The following is an 18742-nucleotide window of genomic DNA, read 5'->3' on the forward strand; positions in this document are numbered from 1 at the left end:
TTTCTCCTTATAAAATGCAATTTTAAGTTTAATACAAAATTCTACTTTTAACACTGTTTCATTTTGTTTACTGATTACAGCTCCACTTTTAGTCTAGTAAAAGTTTTGACTTGATTCTGTTGGTATATTAATTCTCTAACCCACTCTCACTCTCTGTTAAAATCTGTCAGTGGGATTCAAGCACACATTTTCACAATATTCAGTTGATTTATTCACATTTATTAAACATTAATTATCCTCTTACTAATAAATATATGAGTGGAAAACAGAGAGAACACATAGGTACTGCCATGCAGGATCATCTATGAAGTTGTAGCAGGACAGCTATGGTAGACAATCTCTCCTTACGTTTTAGGATTAAGCAATAGAACAGTCACCAGTGAAAACCAATCAAATACAGGAGAAAAAAAGGTCATCAAGTAACTCATTACAACCTCACTGACTTCTTTCTCAGAATTTCTCAAAAATGATAATTCAGGTAAGAATTCATCTCAAATTTCTACTCTTAGTAAGCATAATATCTACAAGATTACAGCATTAAAGTTACTCACAAAAGAAGAAAAAATAAGTACATAAATTTTCTTCAACCCACTGACATTTCTTAAAGGGTTAAAAAAACCCCAAATCATTGAATGAGATGAATTTTTCAGGATCAAGGTTGGACAGATTTCTGTTATTCTGCTGATCAAACTTCTTGTCTTTAACAAGTGTATTGAGCAAACTACAATTCTACTGTATATGGAGTGTGTTAATAGTGTATAATTTGGCCTGCAGACCAAATGATAAATATGGAAATACAAACTTCTGAATTTTTACATGACACCAGTGGTTTTCATAGTAATTAGCTTTGACTAAAAATTAAAGATAAGGACACTTTCAGCTGTTGGTTTCCGATCTACAAATGTAAGAAGATTGTTCACCTGTTTTGAATGTCTGTTTAATTCTAGATCAATGCTATTATTCAACTATGATCATCAAAGCTACTGTTATTTGGCAGGCCCTCAACATTTCTTTATCCAGGTTTCTGAGTAATTACATTGGCTTTCATTAACATGATCAAATACCAGCTCCCTGCAGAAAAATTTGAGTCTACACACACCAGTTTTCACTTGGCAACTTGTTCTGATAACAAAACTGCCCTTCAAATCTAAAAGCAACAGCCAAATTTCATGGCATTGAACAAAATGATTTCTAGAGTGAAGTGACCTGAAGTGACGATCAATCCTAGCTGAAATTTTTTGAAGAGATGTCAGAGGTTTTTTTGTTGTTGTTATTATTTTAGGAGTGAGATCTATCACAACTTGTAATGTTGAACCAAGGAGTATCTGTGAAAAGACAGAAATCTCTAAGAGACCTAGTCTTAGAAAGATCATTAAGATTCAGGCTCTAAAGCTAGACCAAGATTTAAATCCTTTTTCCAGCAGTATTGGGCATATCATTTTATCTCAGAGCTTCAGTATCTTTGCCTGAAAAATATAGGTAGTTAATTTTACCTGACAGAGTGTTTGTGAGGATTAAAAGATGTCATTTACTAAGCTTTTTCACAAGGATTCTTCCATAGTAAGTGCTCATTGATAGAAGAAACTCTCATTAACAATTATTAACTCAGAAAGTAGGCATACTATTCAAAATTAGATAGCTCCCAAAATATAGTTTTTAAGTGATTATAACATTAACACCTTTCTTTTTAGTTTGTTGAATTTTATCTCAAAGCAAGAATTAAAGTGAAGTCACAAAGAAACTTGACATGAAGAAACTATGAAAGAAAAACCTGGGCTTGTTTCCGGGAAAAACAACAACAGTTAAGAGAAGAGTCCTAAGAAAAACACATGTATTTGTAGTTTGCAAGTCTGTTATCTGCATCCATCATATTTTGGAACACAAATCATATGTGTTGCTAAGTTATCTGAGCCTTCTACATACCACCACCTCCTCCTCCATAAAATATAGGTTAGCTGGCAGTATTAAAGACAGAATTATAGATTTATTTACACTTCATTAACCCTTTACTCTAAAAGGATTGATAATGGCTTTTGAAGTTCTGTAAAGTATAGCCAGATGATAAAAATTTCACCTAGTCTATAATAAAGTTAAATAACAAGGACAAAAGGAGAGACAAAATGGGCATGATCTAGAGCTGAAAATGAGATTACTGCACAAAATACAATAAATATCTATTTAATTATTAAAATTCCTAGCAGACCAAGGATATCATCTCCAGTTTCATGATTTATGATTTCTTATGACTTCTTTTCCAAATGACAAAACAAACTTGTTTCTTAAGAGGAGTACAACTATTCCCAGTCTTAAAATGATTAGAAATTTCCCTTGAACTATTTTGCAGAGAAGCCTCCTTTTAATGTATTATGCAGTGTCCTCAATAGCTGCATTAGGGCTAACAGAGCTTCTGTTTATAAGGCTGTTTCAGTATCTTTTAATACAGGTTGGTATGCTCACACTAATGTGTAATTCTGCGCCAGCAGTTCTATAAGCTAGCAGCAGAGTAGATGCGTATAGCATGGGCTTTTAAGACTCTGTGTAAATAGTATTTCTTCCTCCCTGTTGAGCCATCAGTAGGCATTTGAGGGCCCAGTTTCTGGACCACAGCAGCCAGATCCATGTCAACAGACAGCTGAGCTGGGAAAAGGGTTTTCTTCCTAGAAAAATTGAGTGGCCTTAACATACATCTTTTAAGTAGCCTATTTAATTAAATTTCTATACATCTACTCTTTTACAAATAAGTGATTCCTGTGTGTGTGTTTCCCCCCAACCAGGCTTTACATATTTCTACAAAGGAAAGGAGTACTGGAAATTCAACAACCAGATACTCAAGGTAGAACCTGGATATCCCAGATCCATCCTCAAGGATTTTATGGGCTGTGATGGACCAACAGACAGAGAGAAAGAAGGACACAGCCCACCAGATGACGTAGACATTGTCATCAAACTGGACAACACAGCCAGCACTGTGAAAGCCATAGCTATTGTCATTCCCTGCATCTTGGCCTTATGCCTACTTGTCCTGGTTTACACTGTGTTCCAGTTCAAGAGGAAAGGAACACCCCGCCACATACTGTACTGTAAACGCTCTATGCAAGAGTGGGTGTGATGGAGGGTTTCTTCCTTTCTTTCTTTTCTAGGAGTTTGTGGTAACTTGAGATTCAAGACAAGAGCTGTTATGCGGTTTCCTAGCTAGGAGCAGGCTTGTGGCAGCCTGATTCGGGCTGACCTTTCAAACCCAGAGGGTTGTTGGCCCTGCACATGAGTGGAAATGCACTCATGGGGAAGCTTCCATGATGCACAGTATCTGCTGTTCTTCAGTCCTCTGTCTTTCTTTGTCATTCAGTTCTAGGCCTTTCCTCTGCACGCTCAATGCCCAGTTAATTTTCAGGATTACCTAAAGAGGAAAAAGAAGAAAAGATTATTCTTAGAGGTTTCTAATATTATGTTTTGTTTTGTTTTCTGACGTCTGAGCCCATTTCTGGGGGGAGAAAAGCAAAATGGAAAACCCACGAATTTTTGCTTCATAGCAAGGAAAAAGAAAAGGCTAAACAAAAAACCCACCATTGAACTTTCAGGAAAGTGTGAAGACCCAAAACAGCTTCGTCTCCAAAGAAGATAGCTCTCTGACTGCTATGGATAGTCTCCCGTGCTTCATTTTTGTCAGGTGGGAGACCTGGAACACACACGCAGGACTCTAGACTGTTGGGACAGCCATTTTCCAACAAACAAGGGGCCAAAATATCTGCAATATAGTAACAGCCTTAATACTACATCCATTTTTCATTTTATACAGCTGTTCTCAGCTATGTCTTCAATGTTTCATCACATTTATATTCACAGCTACATTCAGATGGGACCTTTTGGTTGTTTTGAAGTGTTTCCAAGCCCCTTCCTGCCACCTCACCCCGACACCATTGTGATAATCTCCCCAAGTCGTACTAGGCCATTGCCCCAGGCCTTCCATGGGTCTGTCAGGAATATTCATTATAAGGGGAGCAAGAAGCAGTATGTCTTTAAAGTGGTTTAAAATGCCAGTCATTTTCTAAGGGTATGTGACTCCAGTAATATAGTGGTGTAACCCTTTGAGAACTATCAAAGCAGCTTTCAGAGTCTTAGGACCTGGTAAATTATAGAAGTGGGCAATGGTAAAAACAGGCATAGGTTCAAGGAGTTCAGGTTTTTAAAACAGATATCCTATAGCCCCATGTAATTTTAAGTGATTTACAGTACTACATAAATGCATTTATAACAAACAGAAATGATGTTACTTGCCAAACATTTTCTGGCAAATAAAAAGGTATTTTATTAAATATCTTGTAAGAGTGAAATTTTATTTGAACAACTGATTATAACAGCCTGTCTTTTTTGTTGTCATTGTCGTTGTCGTTAGACACACTGAATTTCTGTTTTAAAATCCATTGCATGAAAAATCAGCTTTGCCATGGAACATGCCATTAGCATTGCCATCTTATGAATGAATTAAAATGATGACTCTGAGATTGCATGAATATACTCCAGTGTATTAGCTATTGCATGTCAACCATAGTTCTCAAAGGGTTAGTGTGGCTTCTGGCATTTAGCCATCCATTTGATCGCTGACAGAGCCAAGAGACCACCAAAGCATCTCACTGTTGAGTGTAATTTGTCCTATAACAGCAGGATTGTCATTTCCATGTGACCTGCAGAGCAGGTTTGTATCAATATTTTTTTCCTAGAGAAAAGTCAGCAACTGACAGACCTCTTAATTGATTTTTTTAGGAGCTGCTTCTTGCAGTGAAAGGCTTTACAGCCACTGGGCTGTGAACTTATTAGAGATGGTCAGAAGGAATGCACCCCATGAGTCAGACATTGGCTTTGTGTGAAAGCCAGCTTTTGAGGGGATTAGCTTTTGAAACAATGAACAGCTTGCCTTGAACTTGATTACTGATCTGTTGACTGTCAATAACAACAACTTAAACATTATCTTCTGTGAAAATTTTCCTTGAAGAGTCCTGTTCTATGTCTTTGCCCTTTGACCTTTAACTTGCACACTGGCACAAACTGAGGGAAATCTGGTGTTGCTTCTCCATTGGAGTGTTAATTGACCTCTAAAAGCCTAATAAGCATGAGCTGTTTCCTTAGAGAGAAAAGGCCCGTTGATGGTGGATCCACAGATGGACACTTTGCTCTTTACATGCACACTTTAAAAATGCCCTAAAGGTAGAAGTGACTTTTAATTTTCCTTTAACATAATTTCAAGTCTAAATTCATCATTTTAGTATAAATATAAAACTATGGGGTTAAAAAAAAAAAACACCTCAAACTACTTGAATGGCCAGTGTGGCTTTTATATAAAGCAGGAATTTTATACTAGTGAAAATTTCTTACTCATTTACTAATGATACACATTTCCAGATGATTTTAATGAGTGTAGGTATATATTCTTATTTGGAAATGGATAGTTTGGCTGCCTTGAATTTGTATTTATACTCAACATAGCATGACAATTAGAATGCCTTTCAGTTAAACTACATGTTTATAATTCGGTTGGGGAAAATGTTTTGTAATCATGGATGGCATGTTGCAAAGCCTTGCAGACTGTTATTTCTTACAACCTATACGTAAAATGAGACTATGAAAAAAAGAATAAAGAAAGAAGAATTGCTGATGGCTTTACGGCAAAACATGATGCAACAGCAGACTGTCTTTTGACAAGATTCTAATGGAGATTATGTATGTGAGGGACAAGGACGCAGGGGAGAGACCCAGCACGAGCCCCGTAGCTTTACTTCAGTGCTTCCATTCCAGAGGGTGCTGGTGGCGTAGAGTCAGTCACTGTCCTGAGCTTGGAGGAAGGACCATATACATAAGCTCATTTATATGATATTTGCTTGTGGGAGGGTTTAATATTTTTCAGACCTTGATGCCAAGAAAAAAAAATAACTGGAAATTGTATTTTGCTAAAGACTGAAATGAGGAACTATGTCATTTGAGGACATATGTAAATCATTGAGGAATTCCATCAACCTGCATTGAAAATTGATTTATTTTTTTTCCTCCAAAATGAGGAAGAAACTAAAGAAGCACTCTTTGGTCTCTTTACTCAGTTGTCACAATATCCTGATTCATCGTAAGACTATAAATATATAAGGGCTAGAAAATAACCATAGCATTAAGAAGAGAAAGGTTCTGTCATTATGCTTGCATTCTGGAAACATCATGGAAAAGTGTTGGGTCATATTTTTTTTAATATGAAATGAGATTTATGTGATAAGGCATATATAGCTAATCTCTTTATTAGAACTTTGAATTTTCAGGTTGTGAGATTACAAGAGATAAGAAAACATTAAGTATGACATAATCACAAACATCGGGATTCTATTTGCTTATTGTACAGCAGGCACTTTGTATGGTTGCTAACTCCTCTTTCACTTGGGGTTTGGGGAAAATGTCAATCCTAATGGAACAGCGGAAGGGAGAGTGAGTAATTGGTCTAGCACACTGATTCAAAACCAATGTGAATAATAAGAACAGTTTAGTATCAATAGAGGTATACACCCAGCAAATATTTTCCAACATTCTATCACTGATAATATGGAAGTTTCAGACCTAGGGTTTCCTAAGTCGAAATTAAAACACATTCACAATCACAAAAAATAATTCTCCTTCTGTTTCATTATTTTTCATTACTTTAATATAAATACAAATGTAAACAAAGTAATGTTTTTTACATAAATTAACTATAGAGTTTACAATTTTAGCCAAATATTATTTTTCTATATATTATTACCTGGACTGAATGAAATATTAAAATAGCCAATCAGTCTGTATTCTCTGTAAAGCAGTAAATCCACATCAGACATGTGGAGGAGGCTGTGAATTTAACTGTTGACCTGTTTTAGAACAATGTTGTCTTTGACATGGCACCAGAACAGGTGATCACAGATGCTCTTTACAATCACAAAGATAATATGGATAAGTTAGAGACCATCATATGATACTAGCAAAGACAAATTCTGTTATAAATCAGAGGGCAAGGCTTTTCTGAGTCAGATTGTAATAAATTACTAAGTAATACTTTACAAAATAATTACTAAGTAATAAAGGATAGAGACTGATTTACTGAAACAAGAGAGTTTTACTTCTAATATTCAAATTGCTTTTAATCTTTTTCTATTGGCATATAATTTGTCACATACGATATACTTGTTTTTATTCACTTTCTATGGATGATTTAAAAAACACAGTGTGGTGATGAGAACATTGCCCAACTTCACTGACAATTCCAATACCTGGTGATGTGTATATACTGGATCCTAGGGATAGTAGTATAATACTTTCCATTTCTACATATAGGCTGGTATCTCTAGTATGCTACAAATACACATCCATGCTTTGTGGATCTTATAGTAGAATATGCAGTGTGTCCATATTGACTAAACTCAATGTGCTACCGAAAAGAAATGGATATTATAATCAAATAGACTGAAAATAATCTTTTAACACAAAAGTCATGAAAATAATCTTTTTTTTAAAGTTTTGGAATTATTTCCAGAAATGAATAAAGCAGTGATTTATGATAGTATTGAATCTGTGAGACTGTAACATATACTGAGAAAACCTAGTAGCTGCTGGTGAAATCTTTTTCAGCAAACATATTAGAGAATTCATTTAACTTTTGATTCTCTCAAGAACACATTCCAAAATATCAGACGTTAAACCAGAACATACTATCTAAACCAAAAATGTTGAATTCAGATGAGCCATTACAAATAGCTGTGAGTCCAGTCTTATGATATCACAAAAGATTTCATGTCAGTAGACTCTAACCACTACATTGCATCTCACACACCTTCATGATTGATTTATTTATGATGTGACTTATGATCACAGTTTATAACTGCCAGAGCATATGTATCTATGTTACGGAGTCTATGTTGCCTAGTAGAGAACCATAGCTTCATCAAAGAAGTTATAATTTAAAAGTTAGAGCTTCCTAAGAGAAGAAAAACTTCATAATAAAGAATGCAGCAACCAGACATTGCACCGCACTATAAATTTGAATGCTAAATGTTAAATTTATTAATATAGAAGTGAAAGAAGAGGGAAAATGAGTTTTTGTAAAATATACAAAACATCCTATTGCATTCTTTAATACAACTGGAAATTTTACTTTAGCCAGTGTAAAAATAGTAGAACCATGCAACTTCAAGCTCTTCGCAGAAGTGATGAGCATGTGATATATCAATGTATATAATTAGACATTGGTTATTAGCTGTTACCCTGCATAAACACATCTGGTACTCATGCATTGCCTTCTAGGCTAAAAATGTCAACGTTAGATATTCAGTAAACTCAATTGGAAAGATCTATATAATATTAGAATTTCCTAAGAAAAGCCATGTCCCTAGGATAGAAATTTACCTCAATAACCATATAACACAAAACACTTGGCACAGTAGCAAAGAAGTTGCCGAAGTGTTCTAGTCTCATCCAATTGTAAGCTTTGTCTTTCATGTTCTACTCAAATCATTTTTCATTTGTTTCTTTTGGTGTAATTTTGAAATGATTCTGATATATTTCAGGTCAAATTAATAACACCCAGTTGCAAATATCTCTTCCAACGTTTTATACATATATCTACTTTGAAATTTAAACCAATAGTATATAAAGCCTAAGAATGAACATTGATTTGACAAATTCAGAGAAATGGAGTATAAAACAGATGTGATGTTGCAAAATTTCTGTCAATTTTCTGGTATAATACTGAAGTATCAGCCTTCAATTTCTAAACACAGTTGTGAGCTTATAACTGGATGTGACATGTATTAAAGATTTAGAACAAAGCTAATTCTTTGCATTAAGTAAGGGTATAGGATCATGAGTGCTGTAGTGCCGTACCTCAGGCACCTGTAACTAAAGCTCTTTAAAGAAAATGAAGGCGTACCCAGTAATCCATGTTTAGTGCATAAGTATTAAAAGGTACATATTCTGAAGTTTTATGAAGATAATTCTGAAGATTTATGAAGACTCTATGCTTTTTCATTTTAAAGAGCAGCAGGTCTTAAAATGTGTCTTACTAGCTTTGAACTGGGAATAATGTTCAAGTCTGCACCCAGCGAGTCCTTTACATTCAAGATCACACTGGACAGTGCAGGACAAACACGTCATAAACTAGAATGTTTTGCGGATGCACGTAACTTTGCCATGTCCTCTGCTATAGAACTGGATCTATGTGCCCTTAAGAAGGGAGAAGAAAAGCAGTTAAATAGAAATAAGAAAATATGATAACTGTATTATGTTAGAACATGTAGCTTCAGAGATGTTATTAACTCTTATTTCGTATAGAAAAACTGGAAGGAGAGAATGGTGAACATGAATGAAATAATCCACTTTTAGACTTACCAAGATGTTTCTTGAGTATCCTATCCACTTGTCTTACCCATGAACAAATATTCATTCACAACACAGACGTTTCTGTAGCACTTGATCTGTAGTTAGATTGGATCCCGGGAAAAATACTTCTGGACACAGGCCTTTTTACACATGCCTCACGTATGATGAGATGCAGGGAGATATGACTGCACGGCAGGACGCTTTTTCCTAGGATAGGCTATGATAGGCTAGGATGTGCTGCTTGAACTTGCCACCTTCATTTGAATGTATGTTTCTACATTGGCCTGTCTTGCCAAGATATAGATGAATAAAACCTGGTGTGAGCTGTTAATTTGACAAGTCACTAGAATGTATGTTTCATTTGCTCCTATGTACTGTCAATTTGATCTTGTTCCCACTCTATATACTGACAACCCAGTTGTGAAAACATACTTTTCTTGAATGAATCATTCAACCCTTAAATCAATGTCATCATTTTGCTACCACTGAAATATCACGGAGGCCACATTTTTTACTATCTTCTCACAGCTCTTCAGTATATAATATTGCTTGGGTATAAGTAGGTTTTTAATTATTTTTGTCACTTCTTTTGTATCTGATCATTCCTTTATATATTCCTGAATACCAAATTTGAAAATTCAGTTACTTTTTTAATTCAAAAAAAAAGAAAAAAACAAGAACATGATTTCCAAACAAGTATGTGTGCCTGATTTTTCTCTTCCTTCAATTTTGAAGTGTTTGTTTGCTTTGCTTGACACCCCAAAATACAGATGGTTGGGAGGGATATATTATTTTATGCTGTTCTGTACAGTCTGTGCCTATATTTGCATTCCTTTCTATTTCTACCTTGCCCACCCCCTTTTGATTTTCCCTTCCCTTTGTGAAAACCAGAAATGAACAGAATGGTACATCATATGTGGTGCCCTGAAAGTATGTTTGTCCCTCACAAGTTTCATGTGAAAACTTAGTCCCAGTAAACTTCACACATCTCCAAATCTCTTGCATTGGATTCTTATTGGATTCTAAATTTTCTAGAGTTATTCCCCTGAGAAAAGTGAAATGCTGAGTATGAAGGCTGTTGTCTGTGGATAAGCCAGCTAAGAAAGTTTGCTTCTGGTGACTGTATCTTAAATATGTAGGAAATAAATACCATAATACAGTGTTCCTTTTAAGGTACATAATGAGTACATGAATACCTAAAACTTCAGTTCTTTGGTCTATATCCCTTTATGTATAAGTGACATATATATTAAAAAGAGAGAAAATAAGATATCAAGAAGTGTTATAGTGGCAGCTTTTGCTGCCTTGGTTTTGACTCATCAGCATTTCTATTGTGGGCCTCCGTTTGCAAGAGTTTTAGAGACTCACCCATAAAATGTTGCTTCAGGTATGAAAGTCTTGGGGCTTCCCTGCTGACTCAGATGGTAAAGAATCTGCCTGCAATGCGAGAGACCTGGGTTCGATCCCTAGGTTGGGAAGATCCCCTGGAGAAGGAAATGGCAACCCACTCCAGTATTCTTGCCTGGAGAATTTCCATGGACAGAGGAGCCTGGTGGGCTATAGTCCAGTGCATTGCAAAGAGTTGGACACAACTGAGATATTTTTTTTAGATATAGAATTTTAAAACAATTATCTTGTTTTATATTATAGGAGGGAAATAAATAAATGAAACTAGCTATTTCAATTTTGTGCTGATATAGCTTTTAATGAACTTAATTTTTTAGTAAAACATAAAATCTAACTAGTCCATAGTCTACTGATGGTTTTTTAAAAGAATCAATTATTGTCATAGAGAAAATTGCCTGCTTTGTCAGTGTAGTAACCTATCTTCAAGATATTTTAAAACTTGTAATCTATATTAACATTATTTGATTCTAACAGTGGATCAGTGTGATAATGAATGCAATTTTTGCCATCCATATGAGCTATCTGGTAATAAATATTTGGAACTATATGGCATAATAAGTAAACATATATGTATATTTATATATATATATATATTTACTAGGTAGATTATGGAGGGTAAATGCCCATAAATTTAGTTTGTCAAGTAAATACATATATATTTTAAAAAATTACACAGACATTTATCTTTCAGAGTCAAAATTATATGCAAGCAATTGCAAAGAAAACTTGTCTCTTGGGTAAACAATACACACTTTATAGCTTGTAAAAATCATTTATTTCTATATTGTGGTGATGGGAAATTAAAAGGATTTAACACATAAAATTATTGCAGATTTTATTTAAATAGAATTAAACTGTGAAGCAGAGAGAAACACTACGAAAGGAAATATTTAGGTCATTTTGTCTTGGTTTCTGACAATACTTTACCTTTATTTTCAGTCCCTATGATAGTCTCAGTTTTGGAGAGAGCATTGAAATCTAACTTTGTCTGGATTGTTCACATTACTCTCAACACTATTTCATTAAGTTTTTGATAGTATGTAGTGTTCTGTGTGCAAGGAAAGAAATAAATAACACATTTATTTGCTGAATGTTATAAGGTTTGCAAGTTGTTAGTGATTTTTTTGCCCACACAGGATTCTATACATTTATACCATCTTATATCTGGCATATATATATACATATATATATATGTATATATATACACATACACATATATATATATATTTCAGATAGCTTCTACTGACAAACACAAAGCTTGTTTGTGTGCAAATATAAGGCTAAATAAATGGTGCTAAAGTGTATTATGACTGTCAGATATAATCAGGCAAACTTTTGTGGTGCTTAAATTAATTTTTTCATTGATTTATTGATCAATGCATTGAACAGTGTTTATTATTCACAAGTTGTCTTTTACTGGTAAATCAGGCCTCATAGCACATTGTTAAATAAAATGGTTGACTAGTCTATGTAACAGCTCACCAAGCTACTATCTCTTTAACTCCTTAATAATGTTGCATCATTAAAGGTCAAGGGATCATAATATTAATCTCATTGCTGTAGACCATTAACATGACTGAACTTTTCCACAAAATACTTATGTTTACAATGCTATAACCCTTTGACTGCTGCGGCAACCTTTAACCCTGTAAATGTCACAAGCTGGGATCATCAGCATGGTTCTTGCCATGGCAATCAAAGAGTTAAGGGCTGTGCAGTGATGTGTTTTGTATTTATTAATTTATATTTATTTTGTTTCCATTCAAGAAGGGGGTTTTGGGTGGGGCAGTTTTTGTCTGCTGTACGTGTCTTAACCTAGGGAAGGGTTAAATGGCTTTTTATACTATTGCCTCTTCTGTGTTTGCCATCAATTCATTGTGTTGTAATTTAAAACAAAACTGTCAATAAATAAGAGAACAGAAAATGGTTCACAGACACTGTGGTTTTACTCAATGAGTGATTTACATACGCTTATGGTGATATATAGCAGTAGCCTTGGCTATCTATGTCTTCCTAGTTGATATAAAACATAAAGTAAGAACTCTAAAGAAATTTAGGCCAAAATCTCCTGTGTGTTTGCTTGAAATAGTAAGTATATTAAACTGACCACGTCAAGTAGAGCGTTGTTTAAACACTAACTATATGCCTATGGCTGTGACCAAGAACAAAGCAGGAAGTCTTACTACATCAAATGTATTTCAGGCAAGTAGCCATGTACATAGACTAGGCCAGGATTTCACTACCACTTGACAAAAATAAAAATTACATTTTGGATAAGTGAGCATAATTTATTGATTAAAGTCATACATCATGACTGTATAGGTAATGTAATCAAACGAGTTAATATTTATATCAAAAGCCTTTGGCCAAATCCCATTTAATGATTTTTTTATTCTTCTTTTTTCTTTAAATGATAGGGCTGCAGTAAAGAGTCCAGGGGGTTGCAAAAGATTCCAACATGACCTAGTAACTAAACAACAAACAAAATAGTGACCATGAATAGACTCACAGAGACAAAGCAAGAGTAAAGTTAAACATTTTCATATTTAATATTTTAATAAATTGCTTTTCTTAGAATACCCAGTAAGTATATGTAACCAAATGTCTAAGCAAGTGTTGCCTAAGAAGCAAATCTGACATGTATCATTAGTTCTAAAAAGTCATCTGAATTTTAAGAAGAATTGAGAAAGCATATTGGGAATAAAGGAAAATGTGCTCTGTCACACAAAAACCAAGGTGCGTCTGTGCACCAATAAGTTACTGCTGTAAACTTTAATACATACAGAAAAGAGGAGCTCTGAAGCAGTGTGGTAAGGTAATCCCAGGAGTATAATTATCTGAAATAAGAAACAGACTAGAAAGACAGAGAACTATTTGCGTTGTCTTTGAAATCTTCATCTAGGATGAATCTCTGGAATTTTGGAGATCTTTCTCAAAGAGTTTAAAGAAATACTTGCAAATAAGGGTTGTGCTTTTGGAACATGTCAGCATATCAAAACCTACAAGATTTAGTCAGCCAACAATATAGTTTATTTTTATTTGTAGAAGGCTTTCAAATAAAAGATTACCTTTATTTTTACAAGGCCATTAAGGATATATAACCATAAATATCAAGGTAAATACAAGAATGAATCTCCCTTGCTTTTGCTATCAAAGAGAGAGAAAAAGTTACAAATCTTACCTAGTAGATTTGTTAAAATATCTGAATCATTAATTTATATAATATTAAAGCACTTCATGATATCACTTATCTTACAATCAAAGACCAGATTAGAATACTATATTTTGGAGAAAAATCAAAATCAAAATAAGGGTTTGAGAACCCTAACCCACCTAGCACACTATAGAAATGTAAATATATTGCAGTGAGTGATGTTTGCATATTTTATATTTTTTATAAAAAGCATCAAATGGGCATAGCTTCAACCCAGTCTGATGCACCATCTTCAATTCAGTTATCTCCTGGATGCAGCACCAGCTCCCCGTTCCCCCTCCTCCGCCCCCATTTCCTCTTCTCCTCCCCATACCTTCTACTTCCTCACTCTCTGTCCCTTAATTTCTCTATTCCTTGAAAGGACAATTTCTTTCACTCCTTCACATCTTCCTAATGTGTTTTTACTTCTTATAATTTGCACTTCTCACCACTCTATGTAAAATTACTTCCATTTAAATCATGTATTTATTACTTGCTGCTAAGTCGCTTCAGTCGTGTCTGACTCTGTGTGACCTCATAGATGGCAGCCCACCAGGCTCCCCCATCCCTGGGATTCTCCAGGCAAGAACTCTGGAGTGGGTTGCCATTTCCTTCTTCAATGCTTGAAAGTGAAAAGTGAAAGGGAAGTCGCTCAGTTGTGTCCAACTCTTAGCGACCCCATGGACTGCAGCCTACCAGGCTCCTCCACCCATGGGATTTTCCAGGCAAGAGTACTGGAGTGGGGTGCCATTACCTTCTCCAAGTCTATCTACTCTTTCTACTTTTCTCTTACTTGGCTTCTTAGCAGTACTTAATACTGATAATTACTCCGAGCAAAAGTACGTTATTCATACTTTTTCTGGAAATCTCCTTGAGGGCTGGACATTTTTCATTGCCCAGAGTCTGATACAGTACCAAGTTCATGGCCAGCCCTCTATAAATTGTTGGCTTCTGGACATTGGCTTAGAGAGATTTTTTTTTCCCTCCGCATATATAGCTTTTTCAACTAGTTCTTATGAGTTTACATATGTCCCCATGTGCTCTTTTTTGTGTGCAATGTAACACCTAATGGAACTGACACAGTCACCATAAAGTGGGCAGAAAGCTAGAAATATTCTTCATTTATCTATATATGCATCCGCCATCCACTTATTTGCTGATTCAACAATATTGAGATCCAACTACATCCCAGGCATTGTAGGTTTCAGGGTGAATCAGTAACTAAAGAGTCATTTAAGACATTAGACAGTTAGACATTTAAGACAGTTAGAAACAAATAGTATGTCATTACAGGTTTGATGAAGGAAATAAAGGGATGGGGGGGATATTTGGAACAATAATCATGTGCCATCTGAGTGGAGGAAAGAAAAAATTGAGGGAGTGATCCAGGCGCATATCTGAAGGAAGAGCCAGCGCCAAGGCCCTCAATATGTTGCAAAGCACGGAAAGGAGGCCTTCGTGGAGACAGTGAGGAGAGCAAGGGGACCGTGGCGCCGTGCTCATGGAGGCAGAAGTCGGACGGTGCCTTGTGCAGCCTTACAAGCCCTGAAAGGAATGGTTTACGATGGGATGGGAAGGCAGGGGAGGGTTGTAAGCAAAGGAGTGTAATGCGGCAAGGGGAGCAGGGAAGCAGGGAGACTGATTAGGAAGGGAGCTGCTGAAGTCAACAGTAGGCAAAGAAGATGGTAACGTGGGCCAGGTTGGGAGCCAGCATGATGGCAAAAGTGGATGCCTTATGGATGGACTCTGCAGGTGCAGCCAGCAGGCTGGTGGAAAAGCTGAGAACTGAGAGAGACAGAGAGAAAGAGCCAGGAAGAATGGAGCTGCTGTTTCTTGCAAACAGAACTGGTCTGGGAGGAATAAGATCCCACTCTGGACACCTTTCTGTCCTGTTAGAAAGATTCTCATTCATAATGTGGGTGATGACTAGATGGGTATAGACATATGGAAAAATTATTGATCTGCACACATAAGAAGTATGCATTTTACTCTATGTACATTTTATCTCAAGGAAAATAATGCTATTAAAGAATAAAAACAAAGCCCCTAAATTGAAGTAATTATGCTAATAGTTGCTGATGGGTCCAGAAGAGAGAAAAAAAAAGAGGACTGAGAAAGGAACGCTGGATTCAGTCCCTATATGTTCTTAACCTCTTTTCTTCTACACTGTCTCATGGACCCTTATTCACAAGCATGGCTTCAGCTTTGTGCATGGGCTATCTCATGAAACACAGATTCACCATTTCCACCCACTTGCTGGACAAATTAACCCGGATTTTTCTTTAGTTTCTCAGATGCAAACCACTGAATATAAAACCCCTCACCATCCTTTGTCTCCCATCAAAGTAAACATACTTCACCTTGAATTATAACAGCATGAAATTTTTTTGATTATCTATCCAAGAAAACACCACGCATTTTTGGCCTTCTACTTCCTTTCTTCATGTGCCCCCATGAGATATTTGCCAAGTCTCTGAGTCCTATTTCTACAGTATTATCGTTACGCATTCTGCGAACTGGCTTTCTAAGAGTCTTAGGAAGAAAAACATTGAGTAAAAGCATTTGCTTACAAAATACAGTATTTTAAGCGGTTGACCTTGATTTGTTCCAAATCTTTCTTTTTTCAAAGCTTGCTATTATTATTTCTTTTTATAATCGTATTTGTTTATTCTTGACTGCGGCGGGTCTTCATTGCTGCTCAGGCTTTTCTAGTCGCAGGGAGTGGAGGCTGCTCTGTCGCCGTGTGTGGGCTTCTCATTGTGTCGGCTCTCTTGTTGTGGGGCGCCGGCTCTAGACGCACAGGCTGTAGCAGTTGCGGCAACGGGCTCTGTAGTTGTGGCTCCCATGCCCTTGAGAACAGGCTCAGTGGTGGCACATGGCTTAGCTGCCTCAGCATGTGGGTTCTTCCAGGATCAGGGATGGAACCCATGTCCTCTGTATTGACAGACCGATCCTTTTATCACTGAGCCACCAGGGAAGCCCTCAAAGCTCTTTAAATGTTTCTCATCAAAATAATAAAGAAAACCTCAAGGGTAGGATAATTTTTTAAAAGATATTCATCTTTTACTTCTGAGAATCACTCTTGGACCAGAGAATCCTTTAGTGACAGTAGCTGAGTGAAGTGGGAAGACCTGTGTTTTGGAGTCACTAGCAGCATATAGCAGTTATCTGATTTTAAAATATTCAAAATATATACTTTCTCAAATGTGTGCACAGGCACTAAAGACATATTTGCTTTTTTACCTTGAGTTGGTAGGGAAGATCATCTTACAAATGAGAAATTATGATATAATTTTCAAACTACAGTCATTTTGCCTATTCAGAGGGAAGTGCAATCCAAATAGCTGCTAGTATTGGAGTCTAGTACTGGGTCACTAGGACAGGATGTCAACATAATGATAGATCTGGGAGGTAACCAGGAGACTGGTGACAGATCCAAAAGGGAGTGAGCCCAGTCAAGGATGGAAGAGACACAGATGAATTGCTCAAGACACAGGTTTGTTTTTTTTTTTTTTTTAATTATTTTTTTGCTTAGAACAATGTCAGTGGACCTTCATGTCTATCTAACTTCCACTTTAGAATTCTAAAGGTTTTACCTGGCTTGTGATGTGTGTCTGAAAGCTATTGGCACTTTCAGGTCAAATAATGGCATATAATTGCACTCCCTCCAAGGCCCTACTAAAACTGTAGAAAACAATTATTCTTTTCTAAGACTTAGGAAAAGGGAGGATAAGAGAGAAAACAATAGCAATATTTGGGAACCTGGAAGCAGGTGGTTATCTGGTAACTTACCTGACAGACCCAAGGAAATCAAATTATAAACTGTCAGGAACAGAGAACCAGCCCAATGTATCACTGCTGCTGCTGCTGCTAAGTCACGTCAGTTGTGTCCGACTCTGTGCAACCCCGTAGACGGCAACCCACCAGGCTCCCCCATCCCTGGGATCCTCCAGGCAAGAACACTGGAGTGGGTTGCCATTTCCTTCTCCAATGCATGAAAGTGAAAAGTGAAAGTGAAGTTGCTCAGTCGTGTCCGACTCTTAGCGACCCCATGTACTGCAGCCTACCAGGCTCCTCCATCCATGGGATTCTCCAGGCAAGAGTACTGGAGTGGGGTGCCATTGCCTTCTCCAATGTATCAGTAGGATGGTGAAATCTAAGGGAGTGAAAGCAACAGGCACCTGGAAATAGGGTGAATGGGATTGACTAAATTAAGAAGGATTGAAAATCATTCATAAGAAACAGTTAAATGCTCTAAATCCTGGGCAGGCCTCCTGCTTTCTCTCTCCAGCCCCAAACTCAAGGTTTATTCTGTGGGGGGGATAAAAATGGTCTCTGAGTAGAGGATTGCCAGTGTTCTATATCCTGAATCCTAGGATAAACAGGTCTAGAGAGGAGCAGATCCAAACTGAAAGAGAATGGATGGCTCTAGCAAGTGGATACATTTGGTATATGCATATACAGCAAATAATGTAAAAAACTGTGAATATATGTTTATGTACTTTTCTGTCTGGATGGTTTGTCCATTGGTGTGAGTGGGGTATTAAAGTACTGCACTCTTATTGTGTTCTTCTAAATTTCCTCTTTAATAGTTATTAGCATTTGCCCCATGTATTGAGGTGCTCCTATGCTGGGTTCATATATATTTATAATTGTTATATCTTCTTGTATTGATCCTTTGATCATTATGCCCTTCCTTGTCTCTTGCAACGATCTTTATTTTACAGTCTATTTTATTTGATATGAGTATTGTTACTCCCACTT

At 36.4% G+C, this 18742-nt stretch overlaps 1 protein-coding gene across 1 annotated transcript in view; it reads left to right on the forward strand.

Annotated features, from left to right (window-relative positions):
- The window catches only part of MMP16 (matrix metallopeptidase 16), a 395011-nt gene extending 390701 nt beyond the window's left edge, over positions 1-4310 (forward strand). Inside the window, exon 10 of the mRNA NM_001192622.1 lies at positions 2775-4310. Coding sequence (NP_001179551.1) covers positions 2775-3109 — 335 coding nt within the window. The 3' untranslated portion in view covers positions 3110-4310. The remainder of the gene's footprint in view (positions 1-2774) is intronic.
- The last annotated feature ends 14432 nt before the right edge of the window (positions 4311-18742 follow it).

The sequence above is a fragment of the Bos taurus genome, chromosome 14, assembly GCF_002263795.3.
Source record: "Bos taurus isolate L1 Dominette 01449 registration number 42190680 breed Hereford chromosome 14, ARS-UCD2.0, whole genome shotgun sequence".
Classification (NCBI taxonomy): domain Eukaryota; kingdom Metazoa; phylum Chordata; class Mammalia; order Artiodactyla; family Bovidae; genus Bos; species Bos taurus.